The sequence below is a fragment of the Brassica napus genome, chromosome A2 (assembly GCF_020379485.1).
Source record: "Brassica napus cultivar Da-Ae chromosome A2, Da-Ae, whole genome shotgun sequence".
NCBI lineage: Eukaryota > Viridiplantae > Streptophyta > Magnoliopsida > Brassicales > Brassicaceae > Brassica > Brassica napus.
Window position 1 is genome coordinate 20,422,720 of NC_063435.1, and position 17,416 is coordinate 20,440,135.

Genomic DNA, 17,416 nt, shown 5'->3' on the forward strand with positions numbered 1-17,416 from the left:
GATAGGGTCGTGAATATCTCAGCCGGCCAATACCCGACTGCCTTGACATTGATAACGCCCATAGCCACCCACCAGTTACCAGAAATCAGATCCTGTAACATTTTTTCGGTTTTGTTAGCCTCCTTACTTAAAAGTATAACAAATGTAACAAAAAGTATATAGTTTATAATATTAATAAACATTAAGAATTACTACATAATTTTCTTTTTTCTAGTTGCTATATTTCACATGTTACTTTTTCCAATTTACCCACTGCCAGTGAATTTTGATATTAGCTAATATATTTATAATATTACTCAAAGAAATGGATATTGCTTAACCTTCCAAATTAGATGGTTATACCTTCATAGGTAGATGTGCGGCTAATAGCAGCCTCCAGATTGATTGTGCTACTCGTATGTACAAACCCCGGGAAATGGAGGATGTAGCAGTTTGTGAAATGCATCTCTCTACAATTTTATTTTGTAAAAATTAACAAATATAATCTATTATTTGTTTCCTTATTCTAAAGTAAAAAAGTTTGTAAAATTTAAAGATAAATATGATCTTTCATTCAATCAGATATTTAGTCTGTGGATAATTTCTACCAAAACATAAATCTTTGCATTTAGTTATACTTCCATGAAAAAGGTATTAATTTATCTAATTGATAAGTTATGAGATCAATAGTTATTTTAATGTTTAGATCCAATTTACTAATCCTTCAATATTAAAATAACATATGTTTCAGTTTTACTGACATTTAAACACTTACAATATATAAAAGGAAACGATCGAGTCACCTAACTAGTTAATTAGTACTTAATATTGATAGGTTGTTCCGAAAATACACTATATATGCCATAATTATTCTTTTTGGTTAAATATATCTGCAATAATTAACTGTCAATTATCAAATAAATGTTCCTGGCAATAAAAATACCTTTTATAAGGTTTAGAAATATTTATAAACGTTGTTTCAAAATATATATATTTATAGACGTATCCACAAGACTCTTATATTGTATGTATTTTCTCTTATATATGTGCCAATGTACGAAGAGATATATATTTCCGACATTCTTTCAAATTTTATCCTAATGATATAATTTTGCTTAAATATTTCTTATATTTTGCATACCTTTTCCTTATGTTTTACTGAATTTATAAAACATGTAAATGTTTACTATAATCGAGTTAAATTCAAAAAATTATTTACCTTTATTGAAATGCAAAAATATATTGAAAAATCAATTCCTAGAAGATGCAGTTTTCTTGTAGAACTAGAACATATGTTCCATTCTTAATAATTACATGTAAAATTCCTAACATATGTTACAATTAACATTTTAAACAAATATCAGTGACTTTTTTACCATGAGTATTTAGTCACAAATATGGAAATATCAATAACTATATTTATTTTAATGTCTGAATATATATAAATTCTTTAATTAATATTGGTTCTGTTTGCTTTATATAAGATAAAATTAATCTTAGGAAAATCAATTTGAATATTCTAATAAAACAATCCGCCAATCGCTCAATTTATCTATTTTGTGATTAAACGTGAATAAAATAAAAATTTGGAAATCTAAATTAACTGTTTACAAAATTTTGACTTGATTAATAAAATCTAAATTTTGTATTTGTTAAGGCTCACCTCTAATTTATTTTGAAAAAAATATATGTGTATAAATTTTCTAAATTTTATATCTATAGATATATTAATATATGTGCAAATATATTATTTTCTAGTCTACTTTTATTAATCTCAATGATGATATATGAGCAATTACCATATTTTAGAAAACTTATAAAAAAATATAAAATTATATAAATGAAATTGTCCATGTCACAATTAGCTTAATAGAAAAAGTCATATTTTTCGGAAGTCATGTCATCTTTTTGTTAGAAAGAATGTAATGATGAAATGTAAGCAATTTTTGATAAAAAAAACTTTAAACATACAGTTTAGAGGATTATAAAACTTACCAAAGATATAAATTTACATAAATGAAATTTTCCATGTTACAATTAGTTTGATTTCATGTCATATTTTTTAGAAGTCATGTCATCTTTTGTGAAAATGAATGTACTGATGACATGTAAGATATTTTTTAAAGTTACATTACAAATAATGTTTAGGGAATTTGTTTTATATAAGATACATTAAACTGAGAAAAATAAACCTGTTAATTAATCTAATAAATTAACTGTCAATCGCTCAACTTAGATAATCTATCACGATTAAACTTAAATAAATCGATAATTGGGAAACATGAATTAACTGTTTATTTACATCATTTAATAGGTTTTGTTTTAACTAGTTACAAAACATTTACTTGATTAAAAGTATCTTAATTTTGTATTTGTTAAAAGACACTTCTAATTAATTTTGAAAAATATATGTATATTTATTTTCTAAATTTAATCTATGGAAATATTGCTTTTTTGTCATCAATTTAAAGAAAACAGACTCATACTGAATCTGTAAATCATATATGTAACTCCGCATCCATGTGAATGATGAAAGACGGTTGCGTCATGACATTTCGTGCTAGACTATCCGCCTTCAAATCATGCGTTCGTGATACATGAATGATCTTTGAGCTGAGGAACCTTTCTTGCAAGGTTTTAATATCTTCCAAATAACTTGCAAAAGAGGGTCATTCTTCTGGTTCTGAAACCATCTTCACCAATTGAGAACAATCCGTTGCAAACGTAACCCAAAATTGACGCATATTTCTCATACACTCAATTGCCCAAAGTAGAGCTTCCATCTCCGCGTGAAGAGGGGAAAGACTAGCTCTGATATTCCTTGCCCCCATCAAACCATCAAAACCTTCCAGGGTACTAAACCAACCTTGTCCTGAGAACCGATCATTATCTTTCCAAGAACCATCTGTAAAACACCAATGCCATGGAATTTCTATATTTGTAAATATACTATTAGTTTACTTTTATTAATGTTAATAATGATATAAGAGTTATTACTATATTTTGGAGAACTTACCAAAAATATAAGTTTATATAAATTAAATTGTCATATTTTGAAAAATTAGCTATGAGATGTCATATTTTCAGAAACTATGTCATTTTTCTGTTGTGTAAATAAATTCAATAATGACATGTACGGAGTTTTTGAAACATTACTTCTTAAATAATGTTTAGGAGACTAACATAATACATGATTTCATAGCTGTTAGATTATCTTTTATCCACATAAGTTTATATTACTTAAATGTTATGCGTTGCATTCCTTTATTTTTTAATAAATTAAGTTTGTTTTACTTGAGTTTGTACTTCTAATAAATTTTATTCTTGTTACTATATTTTAAGCTAAATTTTAAGTTACAATATATAACTTAGTATTACGATTATATAATAGCATGAATGGTACATATGGATATGGTTATGGGAATAAAGAATAAAAAATATGACAAAGTAGAGATAATTTAGAGAACATAAATGAAAAACGTAAATGAAGTGAAAACCACACATGGATGGTCTAGTGGTTTACACGGATATGAAACTATGTATTGAATTTTCTTTAAATATTCAGAGAGAAGGTCCTTCTGTGGATTACACTTCCCTTTGGAGATTTTGGAGATTAGTCTGTGTTTTTTCAGAAGTGAAGAACTAGATTTTGACCTGCGTTTTGAAAGCGCGGGTTTATTTTTTTTTCAGTTGACAAATATTTAGTAAATGTCATATTTTCATATATTTGTATTTTATTTTATAAAAGACTTAAACTTTTTATCTTTATTTATCGTATTTCATTTTAAATAACTATTTATGTTTAAATTTTATTTCTTTAATGAATTAAGTTGGTATAACTCTGATAAATTAATTTTATTATGTGGTTAATATTTTAATAAAAAATATTTTATACTTTTAATAAAGATTTATAATTTTCAATGAAAAAATTCAATTTTTTTTATGAATGCTTAAATTATATTAAGAAAAGAAAAAATAATAATAATTAAAAATAGTTGAAAAAAAATATTTGAACTTGGACTCAATGGCTCAAAAGAAGAAAAAAAATGTGAGAATTGGATATGATTTCTTAATCGGTCCAAATAGCCCAAAAGAGATATGATGTGGACTGGATCTCAAAAAAATGACCCAATATAGAAGTGTTATTAATATTATTTGATTGCCCTTAATGAAACATGCAATGTTAGTAAAGAAAATAGCAGACTAAGGTAAAAAGAACAATAGAATTCTGCTTTAATAGCATAGATACCTCGAGTAGATGAAAAAAATGAAAATGAAAGAAAAAATGAAAATTAGAACAAAACGTCCTGTGAGATATTGTAGAACCGAGATGCCCAGGCCTATTACAATACTTTTTACAGGTCCATAATTCTCCCATATATTTTTTCGATTAATCATGGCCTAATTATTCTTGTTTTTTTTCGACAAAGCATAATTCGTTCCGTAGAAAGTTGTGGGCTCTGAGTTTAGCCTATCACTCAGAGCTAGGTTCACTCTCATTATTGGTACGTACTATGTAGCAGCTCCAAGCTCAGTTCATTAGAGCCGATTCACGTATAAAAATATTGGCTCTAAACAATTGTAACATTTATCAAAATTTCAGAGAATTATAACCAGAAAAGAAAAACCGATTTGATTATTTAGAGAATTAGAGTAGAGAGCAATCAATTACACCACAATAAACACTTCATTCTTAAAATAACTTTCATCCCAAAAAATCATCGATCCTCCGAACAAACACAAAGTCCTCAATCCTCCAAACACTTCATAGGAGCACTCCAAGTCGTGTTCTGCACATGTTCCGACAATGACAGGTACTTTCTCCAATCATCAAGAACAAGATTCAGATCATGAAGCTTCTTCTCTAATCCAATGCAACAATTTGCGTGCATCGTGCAAACCAAGTTTATGTCTCTACTTGTTTGACAAAACCCACCAAAGTAAACTGTATCAAAGAATCTCATTTGGATTCCAATCTCAGTGATATAAGGCATGTGCTTGATTCTGTTGAACACATCTTGGTCATGTAACTCTGGATAGTCCAGTCGAGATTTGTGCCAAAATTTGTAGAACTCAATGCTTCTATTGTTTGATCTCACGTATGTGAAACCTCCATTGACCCAGTTGTCTGAATCAAAAGGGTTTCCGAAAAATCTATCACATGCCATTTGAAAGTCTCCGTCTGGATATAGCCGAGGAAAGGGATCTCGCAGCCACATTATGTCTGCGTCCTATAGGTACATACACAAAATTGTTTTTAGGAAATTTTTTGAGATATGATTTGAAAACTCTTGCAGAATCACAAAACTTATTGGACAAGAATCAAGATTTAAGACCATACACCAAGGAAGAGTTGACCTATTTGCTAAAACTATTAGATCACCTACCTAGTAGCTAGGAATTTTAAATGATTCCAAGTTCAAATTCTGTTAGAAAAGGTTTGCTTTCCAAATAAAAAATAAAAAAATTTAACATAGTTTTACCCTTCCCTCACAGGGAATATACGAAAAAGATTTAAGAAAGTAGATTAATACCGTAAATATGAGGTTAAACCCCATCTGAAGAACTTGTGTAAGAAGCTCGATTCTGCGCCACATCATCTTGAGATAATCAGGAGTGTTGTAAACTTTCTCCCCCGAGAAATCAGTTTCTGTGGTCTCAATGTGGTAACAATTAGGGTGCAGTTGTGAGCATCGTTCAAACGCCTTGCCATCCAAACAAACAACTACTACATGTTTCAACAGTTGTTGTGTTCCTTGTCCAATACGAAAACTCTCTAAGAAGAGATCGAACAAAGAGTTTGGTTCTGCCCAAGCTTGATTCAGTGTCGTTATAATCACTGTATTGTTCTTCGTGGACGCATTCTCCAAAATCTCCTTGAAACTGATCTTTCGTTTAGCCTGAAACAACAACAAAACAGAGTTAAAACTACAGATTCGACCCCTAATAATCAGATAGTATAGCAAAACAGAGTTAACTCGGATCTATCAACTGTGAGAGCTTACTGTTTCTTGAGAAATCTCTGATAACTTTGGTAATGGTGGAGATGGAGAAGCGACAAGAGAGCTGAGATTGTTGACATTAAGTCGTTGCAGAGGATAAGCTGTTTTGTATAAGACCAGACATGAAGCAGTCAAACCAAGAAACAGAATCAAGATTCTTGTGACTTCCTTTTGTCCGATCATATCAAGAAGTTTACTGCGAGACGAAGAGGAAGAGGAGGAGGAAGATGAAGAACTTATGTTTCCTTTCTTCTTGTTGGTCTTCGGTTTTTTGTCGGTTCTTATAATAACGTACGAGCAAGCCAAAAGTCATCATTGGCATTATTGTTTTGTTTTCTTGTTTATTAGTATATTTGTAGCTAAGAAAGACTGATTCAAAAAAATATATACAAGTGGTTGAATCGTGTATTGTTATTATATTGTGAATCATTGAGATGACATAAAATTGAATTCCTTATACTACAGGGATGTAGAAAAGTTTGTAACTGGTGGGAAAGTCGGTCATGGGTAAACCGTAATGACACATGCTTTTTGGTTTAAAGCTTTAAAAAAAAAATTTATACAAATTCTAGCCCAAAATTATATAAAGAGAATTTTAAAATTTTATTTTATAATCTATTCTATTAAAAGGGAAGCAGTTTTGATAAATCTACTTATAAGGTTGTTTGGACCCTTTCCTTTTAATATGTTTTGGTCTAACTCTATTTATTATAACAAACTTTATCAACTGAAAGGACATCAGCGTTTATTATAACAGCATGTGAGTTTATTTATCGGATCTATAAAGAATATTTTTAGAATATACGGACAAATCTTTATATTTAACTAAATGAGACTATTATCTTACCGAAAAACGCCATCGTATATCTTATATAAGCAATAATATAGCTTTATAATAACTATAGATTAAATCCCTTTTATATATTTGCTTTTATATTTTATATTTTGATAGTTAATATATATATATATATATATATAGTTGTGTGAAATAATCTTTCCAATACCAACATATATATTTACACTTCATAATTCCTACACTATTAAACAAACAAACATCATTTTTAAAAACATTTCAACCAAATTTCAAAAACGCAGATGTTTGATCACATCAATATAAATCATGATGACTCTATTCTTAAAAAATTTATATGAACACAAAATAAAAATCAATTTAAATTTTTATTTTTACCGGAAAAAAACCTGCGCTTTCTAAGCGCGGGTCAAAATCTAGTATACTTTTAAATTTAAAGGCTGGTCGTTGTCCTCTACAAAAAAGTGCATTCACAAATCAATCTCATAAACCCGGCTTGATTATCATAATAATTAATTGATAATTGAAAACTATAATTTGACTATAATCCGTGGACTGATTGTCCAGTAGAGTGTAAACCCGTGGGTGTTTCCTATTACTAGTAATCAGCTAATACTTTTGAAAAATGTTTGTGGCTTCCATGACAGACCTTTTTCAAACCTTTTATATGTTTTACAAATTATTTATGAGTTTATAGTTGACAAGTGTAATTATATGCTTTTTTTTTAGTTTGGTTTACATTTCTGACTTTTTGTCTTGTCACGTTTCCACCATTCATCGGAACTATTAATGGGATTGCACTTTACCTAGATTTGTTATTGCCAGTAACTTTCTTTTGTTTTTTTTTAACAAAAAAATTGTTTCAGAAAAATAAAAAAACTAGAAACGAAAACAAAAGAAAGTTCATTTAATTTTCTTTTGTTTATGTTAACATACTTGTTTGATGCTTCCTTGGGTTATTTGACTCCGATAATTCTTTTGATTCTGTTTTCGTTTCTATATTTCATTATTTTTCTGAAACAAATTTTAAGTTTATTATTTTCTACAACTGATATTATAAATTGCTAATAACAAGAAAAATAATTTATACTAAAATAGTAAACTATATATTAATTTACTTTGTATTTAATATTTCAAAGTTTATTTTTTTATGATATATTGATGTGTGATATTGTAATACATATGTAAAATTAAATACTAATATCTATCTATCTATTTTATTTGTATAAAGGAGAGTTTTTTCCCACTTCATACTGCCACATCATCGGTTAGACTTACTACAGCTCGACACATATCTCTCTAAATAAGTTTTTGTCTATGATAGTTTAGACTATGTAATTGAAATCATATATAAGTCCATAGTGGGATATGAATTTGTAATGATTGTTGAAATTCTCCAATTCTATTGTTATTGGTTGGTGGATTCTAAGATTTTTACTAAAATCTAGTGTTATTGGTTTGATGATTGTTTAATAACTTACAAAATCTCTTGTTATTCAAAAAGTTTGATTTTTAATGATTTTAAGTTTCCATCAAATCTAGAGTTATTGGAAATTGAATTCTATATAATTTTACTCATAAGACAAAACTTCAAAAATCTTGCATATTTCCTCTAGATTCTTAAAATCCTTGAATTAGAATATTTTCATAAACTTTTAAAATATGAAATACTCTTTATAACTCTTTACAAATTTAACAAATCTCTTGACTTTTAGAATCAACCAACTCTATAAAAATTCTACTCCCACTAACCCCTCCTTAATCTATAAATACATCAACTTCATCTCTTCCACAAAAAATCACCGCTGCATCTTCGATCAACCTAGGTAACCGTCGTACCTTGCAATCAATAATCCTCATTAAAGCTTTCTTTAACACCACTGATCCACGTCTCCACTATCCCTCATTTGATGGACCTCTCTTTGCTCAAAAACTCCAAATCTACACCTATAAATAAAATTGAGGGTTTTAGAGGATTTTGAGATTTTATTAGAATCTTTTGTTATTCAATCAATGATTTTAAAAAAGTTTTTAAAATTAAGTTTTATTCAATATGTGATTTGTGTAAAGTCACTAAAACTCACTTACAATTTGTTGTTATTCAGTTAACATTTTCTAAAAGTTATATCAAATCTACTGTTATTTAATTGAAAACAATATTTAGTAATAAAAAGTTTTGATACAGATTTTAGGAGACTTCGCATCTATTTTTAGTTAAAACAACTCTTGTAAAATAACATCTCCATAAGTATTATTTGAAGATACTTGAAAATAAATAAATAAATATATTTTGAATACATATATGAACAACATACACGCAGAGAGAGTCGAGACTTTGGTTGTAGTAGTGTGCTCTCCTTTTACAATTCCTCCTCACCGAGCCACCGCTCTCTTCTCCGTATCACCCAAACTCCTCCTCACCGAGCCACCACTCTCTTCTCCACATCACCCCCACCTCCTCCTCTCTCTCCTCACCAAGCCGCCACTCTCTATCCCTGTCGTTCAATGCGCCACCGACGAGCTCGTCAGCCTGGTTCCATCCTCTCACGGACTCACTGTATCCTCGTATGTATGATGCTAAAGAGAAGCTCTGTTTCTTCTCTTTTGACATCCACCGTGACCTCAACCTTGCAGGGTTTGTTCCTATTTTTGATTAATAGGTATTTTACTATCAAACCGTTGCTGGATATCTCTTGAATCTCATTATTCATCAGTGACATTTTTCTCACAATACTCCAGTCTTTGACTCGTGGTACTTCAGGTAGCCCCAAACTGGCTTGCACAACACATCTCTCCTGCTGCTTCTCAATATCACATGTTAACCACAAAGCCATTTCAGGTACCAGATCATGCATTTTCACAAACTTGTTGTCAGTGTCATCATCCTCCGTATTGGAAAAAAGATCGATCTATTTTTGTTCATGTAAGTGCAAGATGCAAACACAATACAGTAACACAGAAAGTAAAGCAAGAGACAAAACAACTACAAGCAACCCTTAAGCTTTATTAGAAATCGCCTTGTACACTCTATTACAAGATCTGCTTAATCAGCTTTACACAGTCTGTTATACCGTAACAACTGCTACTGAAAAATTCCTAAGCTACCCGCTTGTGTCTCTTTTCCGTCGAGTACTTCATCTACTGCTTCAGCATGACCCAAAACACTTCCAAGAGCTTCTCTCTCTTTCTATAAGATCAGCCTATGTGTCTATGCCTCTATACAGACGATCCCATAGCTATCTTACAGTTATTCTCCATGTTCCCGAAACTCTAGTCTCCAAGGCAACATGTATGGACATCTTCCATAACAATAAGTGCAACTTTCATTTTCTTAGAATGCACTTATTCCTCTTTCTTTAAGTCATAAACTTGCTCCTCAAGTTTATTCATCTTTCCATATCTCCAAGATACTCTCTTGCTCTCCAAGTCTACACAACTCTAGTTCATCATCTTGACTCCAAATGGTCTTCACCACTCAACACGATGTCTGCTTCAGCAACTATGTCAGCGACTACTTCAGGGCAGACATCTTACATCTTCAGTTCAACGCCTCAGTCATATGTAAGAATCTACCCATATCTTTTCATGTATACTAAAACACATTTTACAATTGGCATTAAGAAAGATTCGTAAATGATATTTTTTTCCATTTTGGCTCTTAATTTCTAAAGAACATGACATCTTCCAACATGGTCAACTCTATTTATATAGTTACTAGGGTAGGCCCGCCCGTTCCCGCCCTACGGGCGGGAAAAAAAAGAAAATAATTTTTAGTGTATTCTTAATTTTTAAAAAATATTTATTATTCAATTTTGTTATTTTTATTTCCATTTTTTAGTTTCTTATGATTTGAAGGATTAGTGTTTTTGTTAAACTCCATTTTAAAACTTTATTTTACTTTTGCGAAAAGAATAAAAAGTCAAAGATTAAGTTAGTAAATATATAAACGTTTCTTACTCTTCTTATGAGGTCTCAACCTTGGTGAACACATGGTTCAAACAAATTCTTTTATTTGTTAACAATTAATTTACAGTTTCGATTTATTGTTGTGTGTATTATTGAATGGATATAGATTAATTTTTTCAAACCAAGTCTGTTAGTCAACTTCTTCACTTGCATAACCCAGTTTGTTTTGGAATAATATCTTTTAGTGAGTCTTGGATCATTCGCAGTGGCTCCATCTAATCTGAACGCTTTTAAACACTTCTTTTTGAGCTTTTAATTGATCTTCTCTTTTTACCTGACATTCATTGCAATTTTGAGATCATAGTTTCCCCTTTCTTTAAAATTAGTGATCTTTAAAGTAAATATTTATACTTTTGTCCAAAAAAGGAAACATTTATACATTTCATCCTCAACTTGTTGAAATAAACCCAGAGTATGGGCATCAACAAATATGAGGTGAAGCATGAACAAAAACAAATATAAACGGCCCAATGCTAACATATTCTACAAAGTTCCCATCAACACTAAAGTATCCTCCATCTCTCTTTCTGTTCTGACTAAAAGCTTCAATCTGGTCCATTATTCTACAATGAGATAATTGCATTAGTATGATCCCAGTCAGGACAAAATCACTTGTCTAAAGAGACATTTATTTTTGTAATACTCATCCGTCCTCAATGTCCTTAATCAAATAAGACCTGCTATAATCCCACCTGGTCACTAGTGTACAGTCCTCAAAAGATCCAACGTGAGTACACTAACCAAAAGCTTTAAAAACATACAAATTGGATTTAACAATAATGTAATACCTAATGCCAATGTCTTCCAGTAAAAAGAAAAAAATTGGGTTATTAACTACACGTCTCATCCCTTGTTGCACTCACAAACCGAAGGCACTTTTTATAGATGGCTCAGCCAATTCCTAGCATAAAGTGAACATCAGAAAATAGAAAGCAGCACGAAAAGAATGACCAAGCTCTCTTTCCAATCTAAAAGATAACAACAAAACTAAAGAAAAGAAAAACAATAGCAATAAAGAAAATTCACTGAAAACTATAAGGTCTTTACTGCATTCTAAAAGAACATAAGATTAAAGCTACTTCTCTTCAACCATCATTGTGTTTTTATTGAGAATTATGAAGAGAGTTGAGAGCATACCATATGAGCAAACTACACAATTGGGTATCCAATGAAACTAAATTTTACAAACACCTCTAAAACTCAGAAACAACCTCGTATGAAGTGAGAATAGACAATCAGCGAAGAAGAGGACAGGAGCAGAATATAAATTTTACCAAGCATTAGGGTTTAGAGGAGACTGATAAACAACCGTCCGGAGGAGAGACAGTGAGAGATGTTCACCAATAAATGAGACTTGAGTCGCTGCCATTAAACACACAGCTTTCTCTCCCTCATCGAAGAATGGAACAGCCTTAGAGTCTAGGAGGAGCTTGTCTACATCCATCAAGTCTCCACCAAGTTTAGTGTTTAGTTTGATATCTGTGTGACAGTGTGACATCTTGATGAAGAAATTCCACAAAAGCGTGACAGTGTCTGATTGGTCCTCAAAGCCAATCTGAATGCAGACACCTATCATTCAAACCTCAAACTCCAAATTCAATTTCCCATATGTACATACTGAAAAGAACGTGAAAACAAAAATAAATCACATAAAGTCATAGTTTTAGCTTATGAACGCAGAAGAAGATGCTATAGACCAAATTAAAAAAAAAACTAAGCAACAACATGCTAAAATCATCAAAACACCTATGAGAAAGATGTTAGAAGTAGAATCCATTGTTCAAATCAGATTGTATTAAAAAAAATATCATAAGACAAAGGGTAAGAAACAAAATGAAAACTTTGATGGGATATGTTTCAGGAGTCAGACCTGTTATAGCTAGGGATCCAAGCATTGTGGCAATCTATTGATATCCAAGCTGTCAAGATTGGTGTCGAATCTTCAAGAACGCTTTATAAGTAACTCTCTCGCTCTTCTCATTGTCTACAATCTTGAAGGCTTCTCTAAGATTGTGAACCTCTTCTTCGGAAAGCCTTTCCGCGATCAACTTCAAGTGAAACACATATCATCGATTTCCTCATGAAAACCATCCAAACATAAGACCAAAATCTGACGGGGAACATGTTTCCGATGCTGTTTGAAGTTGTTTACCGCTCTCCGCTTGTTGAGATGGTGGCAGACAAGCAGGTATCAGTTTTTTCCACAGAATCAATCTTCTCCAATGTTGTTATAGCTTTTTATACACAATTCATTTCGTGAACCACTTCTGCACTTAGAATCTCTGTTAGATGATGCTTTCACACAACCAAGTTCTGTCTTCTTAGCACTCGTGGATACTGTTTCCTTGAGCAGTATCACATCTTGGCTGGAGCAAAGTGAGCAAGTAATCTCATCTTAAAATTTGACCAACTCAAGAATGATTCTTTGGACCTTTCATCATTGTACCAATCTAATCCATCTCCCTTCTAGGCTCTCAGACACCAAGACAATCTTAGCTGCTTCACAATATTGGCCAGTTCTGAACAATATTTCCACTCGACAAATCCAGCCATAAGGCATAAAACCATCAAACTTTGGCACCACTTGACTTTGACAAACCACCGCGAGGCTCAGACAAAAGATGACTACTCTTCGGATCATCAATTCAAAGTGGATTCGTTACCTGAAAATGAGGATCAGAAGATTTAGATACTCCTTGGCTTTGCAATTCGCTCCACTGACGACACAACTGTTCTAAGCCTTTCTGAATGTCTCGTTGATTCCTCTCACTGGCCTCGACCCTCTCTGGATTCCTTCAGTGCTTCCCAACTATTGAACAACCACCATTGGAACCACGATATAGCTTCACCTTCCATGACGCTTTGAGCAAGATTTTTGTCATCGTCCGTGAAATCCTCCCGCACGAGAAACTCCTCCAACCATGAAATCCATGTGCACAAACCATCACCGGTGATCAGCTACAACACCACCGCAATGATCTGATTTCTCGCGTTAGGATTCGATCCGAGCTGACCACCGCACCAATTGATAGAGTTTAGATACAGATTCTCTGACAATCACTCTCTACACTCAATCCCAAACACAAACAATGATTTATTGAATTTAAAAGAACATAATACAACTTTGAATCACAACGGATTGAGATCCGTCGGCTTAACCCCAGCAAAATCTTCTCAAGAACACTGGCGTAACCCAGCTGCTCTCATTCCTTCCAAATCTCTCGACTCAGTCCAAATCAAAGCTATCCCCCTCCTTAAACGACGACCTTGTGCTTTTTTATACTTGATTCTTGTTCAACAGCAAAGTCTCTGAACCAAGTAGAGTATCTCCTCAAATGCCAGCTCAGCATATGAAAACTCGTTTTAGTCCTTTTATCTCCTCACAGTACTAAAGCTATAAAAGCTTATCAGTATTCACATTTTCATTAATGGCTTTTAAGTCTTTAGCTTCTTAGAGCACCATTAACGCAGTAGCTTAGGAGAGTGCTTAGTGATTTTCGGATTTAAAAAAAAAAAGAAAATAATGTATTAAGGGAAGCTACGGTGCTTAATTAAGCTGCACAAGCGACGGTGCTTAATTATGCCTTTTTCTCTCCGAATCTCTCTCTCTCTCGACAATCTCTCTCTTGACGGACAACACCATTCAAACAAGGTGGCTTTGCAGCTTGTTGCCGTCGCATGTCCAGGTTCGTTGAACTTATTCAATTCCATAAACCTCGATTCCTTCTCCTTCTCCTACCCAACCAAACCCTCTCATCATTCGTCTTCAGATCAGCCATAGAGGATGAGGTAATCGTTCTTATTTTCTTTTATACAGCTCTTTTTCTGCCAGAGATTGTAAATGAGAACTTGGAAAAAAAAATCAAAACTTTGGTTCTGAATATTCGACCTCGGTTCAAGATCTGATGCTTTATATGTTAATCGATTCTCATGAAAGTTAGCTTATTGGTTTTGCTGCTTGCATGTGGTGTGTTCAATATGGTAGAGTTAGATTAGGAATCAAAAGGCAAAACAGAGATGGAATCTTTGAATCGTAGAGACGTTTTTGTATAGACATTGGAATCGCAAGGGAATAAAAGATGATGCTTTGAATTCGAAGTGTATCTCTGTTTCGAAATGGTACAGTTGGATTAGGAATAAAAGATGATGCTTTGATGTGAGATTACCTCCTACCACATCGAGAAGTATGGTTGTTTAATCTTTTGCTTAAGATTCATAAGAATGTATCTAAATGTTGGGATGATCTTTCTCTGTGAAAAAAAAAAAAAAAACTTGAAGAAATCAAGTTATCAACGAGAGGGAGGCGACATTGTTGCTAAATAAAGTAAGGGAAGGTGTATGAATCACTTGTTTCCTGTCTCTGAAGAAGCTTGTGTTTGTGTTTCCTGTCTTCGTTTATGATGAATCTAAATGCTTATGTTTGTGTTTCAGGTCAGAGTGGAGCATTGGGAGTGCAAGAATCACAGACTAGCGTTTGATCTCTCTAGTCTTCTCGATGTGGGACTGAACCGTTTGATGTAGTGTTGTGTCATATTGTGTTGTGGTAAAAGCCCAAGATTAATCTTTTTGTTTTTGTTCCTCGTTAAGTGCTCAAGGTGACATGTTCTTTTAACCGTTTTGGCCCTTGATGCCTCTGTAACTCCTTTACTAAATAGTGTGTTTGCTGAAACTTGATCTCTTTTACTTTAAATGGCTTATACTTTTTTTACTCGTATGTCTTTTACTTATGTTCATGGGACTTATGTAATAGGGAAAACTTGATTTAGCTTTGGAGATTTAGAAATGAAAGATGATAGAATCTAAAGTTCAGTTTGTTGGTTTTGTTTTCCAAGATTAGTCCTCCTTGCAAACATTCGATTCTTGTGAAACAATGTTTAATATTTCATTTTATTAAGCACCCCAAAATAAGCACCTTGCATTGGAGGTGCAAAATATAAAAGTTTCTTAATCAAATGCTTAACACATATTTAATCCTAAAAAAATGATTAAGCACCCCATTAGGGGTGCTATGGATAATGTTGCTCTTAAGTGGCATGACTGGTGCATGTTGCTCTTTTGCTTGTTTGATTCTCACTTGATAGAGGGTTTAATTACTCGGTTCATGGTCGCATTTACAAGACGGAGTTCTTTAGTTTGGTCAAAGTTAAGCCTCACGATTAAATATAAGGATTTTGAGTCGATTTAGCATCATTTAGAATCAGCAGGAAAAAAATTCTGGAGTATGCGACCCCCTTAAAGATCATGTTCTAGAAGACATAAAACCAATAGTACATGAAATTAAAAACCTGGTCTGAGGATACCACAAGTCAACTAGAATGAACATTAACAGCGAAAAACACATAGCAAGAGAGAACCAAGCTAGCAAGAAAGCCACAGATCATTGTACTATATATATATATATATATATATATTAACAAGCATCTGGTGCATACAGTACCGTGCGAAGGTTATTATGGGCAAAAATAATTTATTTTATATCAAATATGCGTATTAATTTTTTTTAATACAAACCAGAAAATAAATTATTTTCTTATCTTATATTTTAAAATTACTTTTAAGAAAAATTAATTTTATGAAAATTAATGGCAAAAGTTATATTTTGGTTACAACTGAAAATTGTATATACAAACTCAAATTATGTAGAAAAATGTTTTCAACATTCAAAATAAAAAATATACAATGAAATTAATATTCACAACAACTAAGCAGAAATGGTCATATTATTGAATAGTATTAAGAGATAATTATAGTTTTTATCATATTATCATATATTGATTATATGATTTATGAATATGGAAGCCCCAAAATGTACTAATGTGAGAGGGGACCTGGAGCTAATGCCCCAAAATTGATAAGGTGAGCACGGCTCTGGGTGCATACCATTGAAATTTTCTGTGATCTTGTTAGATGTTCTATTTTTGTGATAGTTTGTTATAAATAACCATTTTGTTGAGAAAGATTTGTAATTCGTTTCCCTTACCTTTGCCTGGTCAAAGTACAGAAACGCAACTATATATTAAAGAAATATATTACATAAACAAGCTTGAATATTTAGTAAGGGTTATTGGTTGTTGTATTTTAATAGATTTGAAAATCTGAACTAAATCTAGTGTTATTGGTTCTGTGATTTTCAAATCTATATTAAAATCAGATGTTATTGGTTTAATGATTCATAAATTCTATATCAAATCAAGTGTTATTCAATCGTACGGATTTACTAATATATTTGATTTTATAATGGATTTGAATGAATTTATTTGGATTTTTTAGTTAAAATTACAAAGACTCAAATCCGAGGGAAAACCTCCGGATTTGCATATTTTACTTGGATTTATAAATACTATATGGATTTTTAAATCCATCAAAATATATAAACCAATAACACCTCAGTGTCATACATGAAGTAAGTCGATTGCATAGAATAATGCTGGACATTCGAGTTTACGGTTCGGGTCTTTATTCGGTTTTTGGGTTATTGGGTTAATCGGGTTGGCATGTTTAGAAACCGTTTAGGAACCGAACAGTTTTCGGATCGGTTCGGTTCGGGAAAATGTCGGATTCAGGTCGGGTTTCTACTTTTTTTTATAAAACTAGAAGTGGAACTGAATTATAAATAATTCGGATTTGGTTCGGGTTTAAAACCCGCAAACCAAAAACC

The 17,416-nt window shown here is 32.0% G+C and overlaps 1 protein-coding gene across 1 annotated transcript; it reads right to left on the minus strand.

Moving 5' to 3' along the window:
* Window positions 1-4,589: 4,589 nt before the first annotated feature.
* Window positions 4,590-6,359, minus strand: LOC106398614 (uncharacterized protein At4g15970). The gene is made up of 3 exons (XM_022709647.2): window positions 5,985-6,359; window positions 5,514-5,879; window positions 4,590-5,210 (listed from the first exon to the last, which is right to left on the minus strand). Exons 1-3 carry the CDS (start codon window positions 6,162-6,164, stop codon window positions 4,728-4,730), a joined length of 1,029 nt encoding a protein of 342 aa, XP_022565368.2. The 5' UTR covers window positions 6,165-6,359; the 3' UTR covers window positions 4,590-4,727.
* Window positions 6,360-17,416: the final 11,057 nt, after the last annotated feature.

Coding starts and splice junctions, on each gene's coding strand:
- LOC106398614 (XM_022709647.2), bottom strand. CDS start 6,164: ATGATCGGACAAAAGGAAGTCACAAGAATCTTGATTCTGTTTCTTGGT. Junction 5,880..5,984: donor CAGAGATTTCTCAAGAAACA/GTAAGCTCTCAC, acceptor TTGTTGTTTCAG/GCTAAACGAAAGATCAGTTT. Junction 5,211..5,513: donor GGTTTAACCTCATATTTACG/GTATTAATCTAC, acceptor ATGTACCTATAG/GACGCAGACATAATGTGGCT.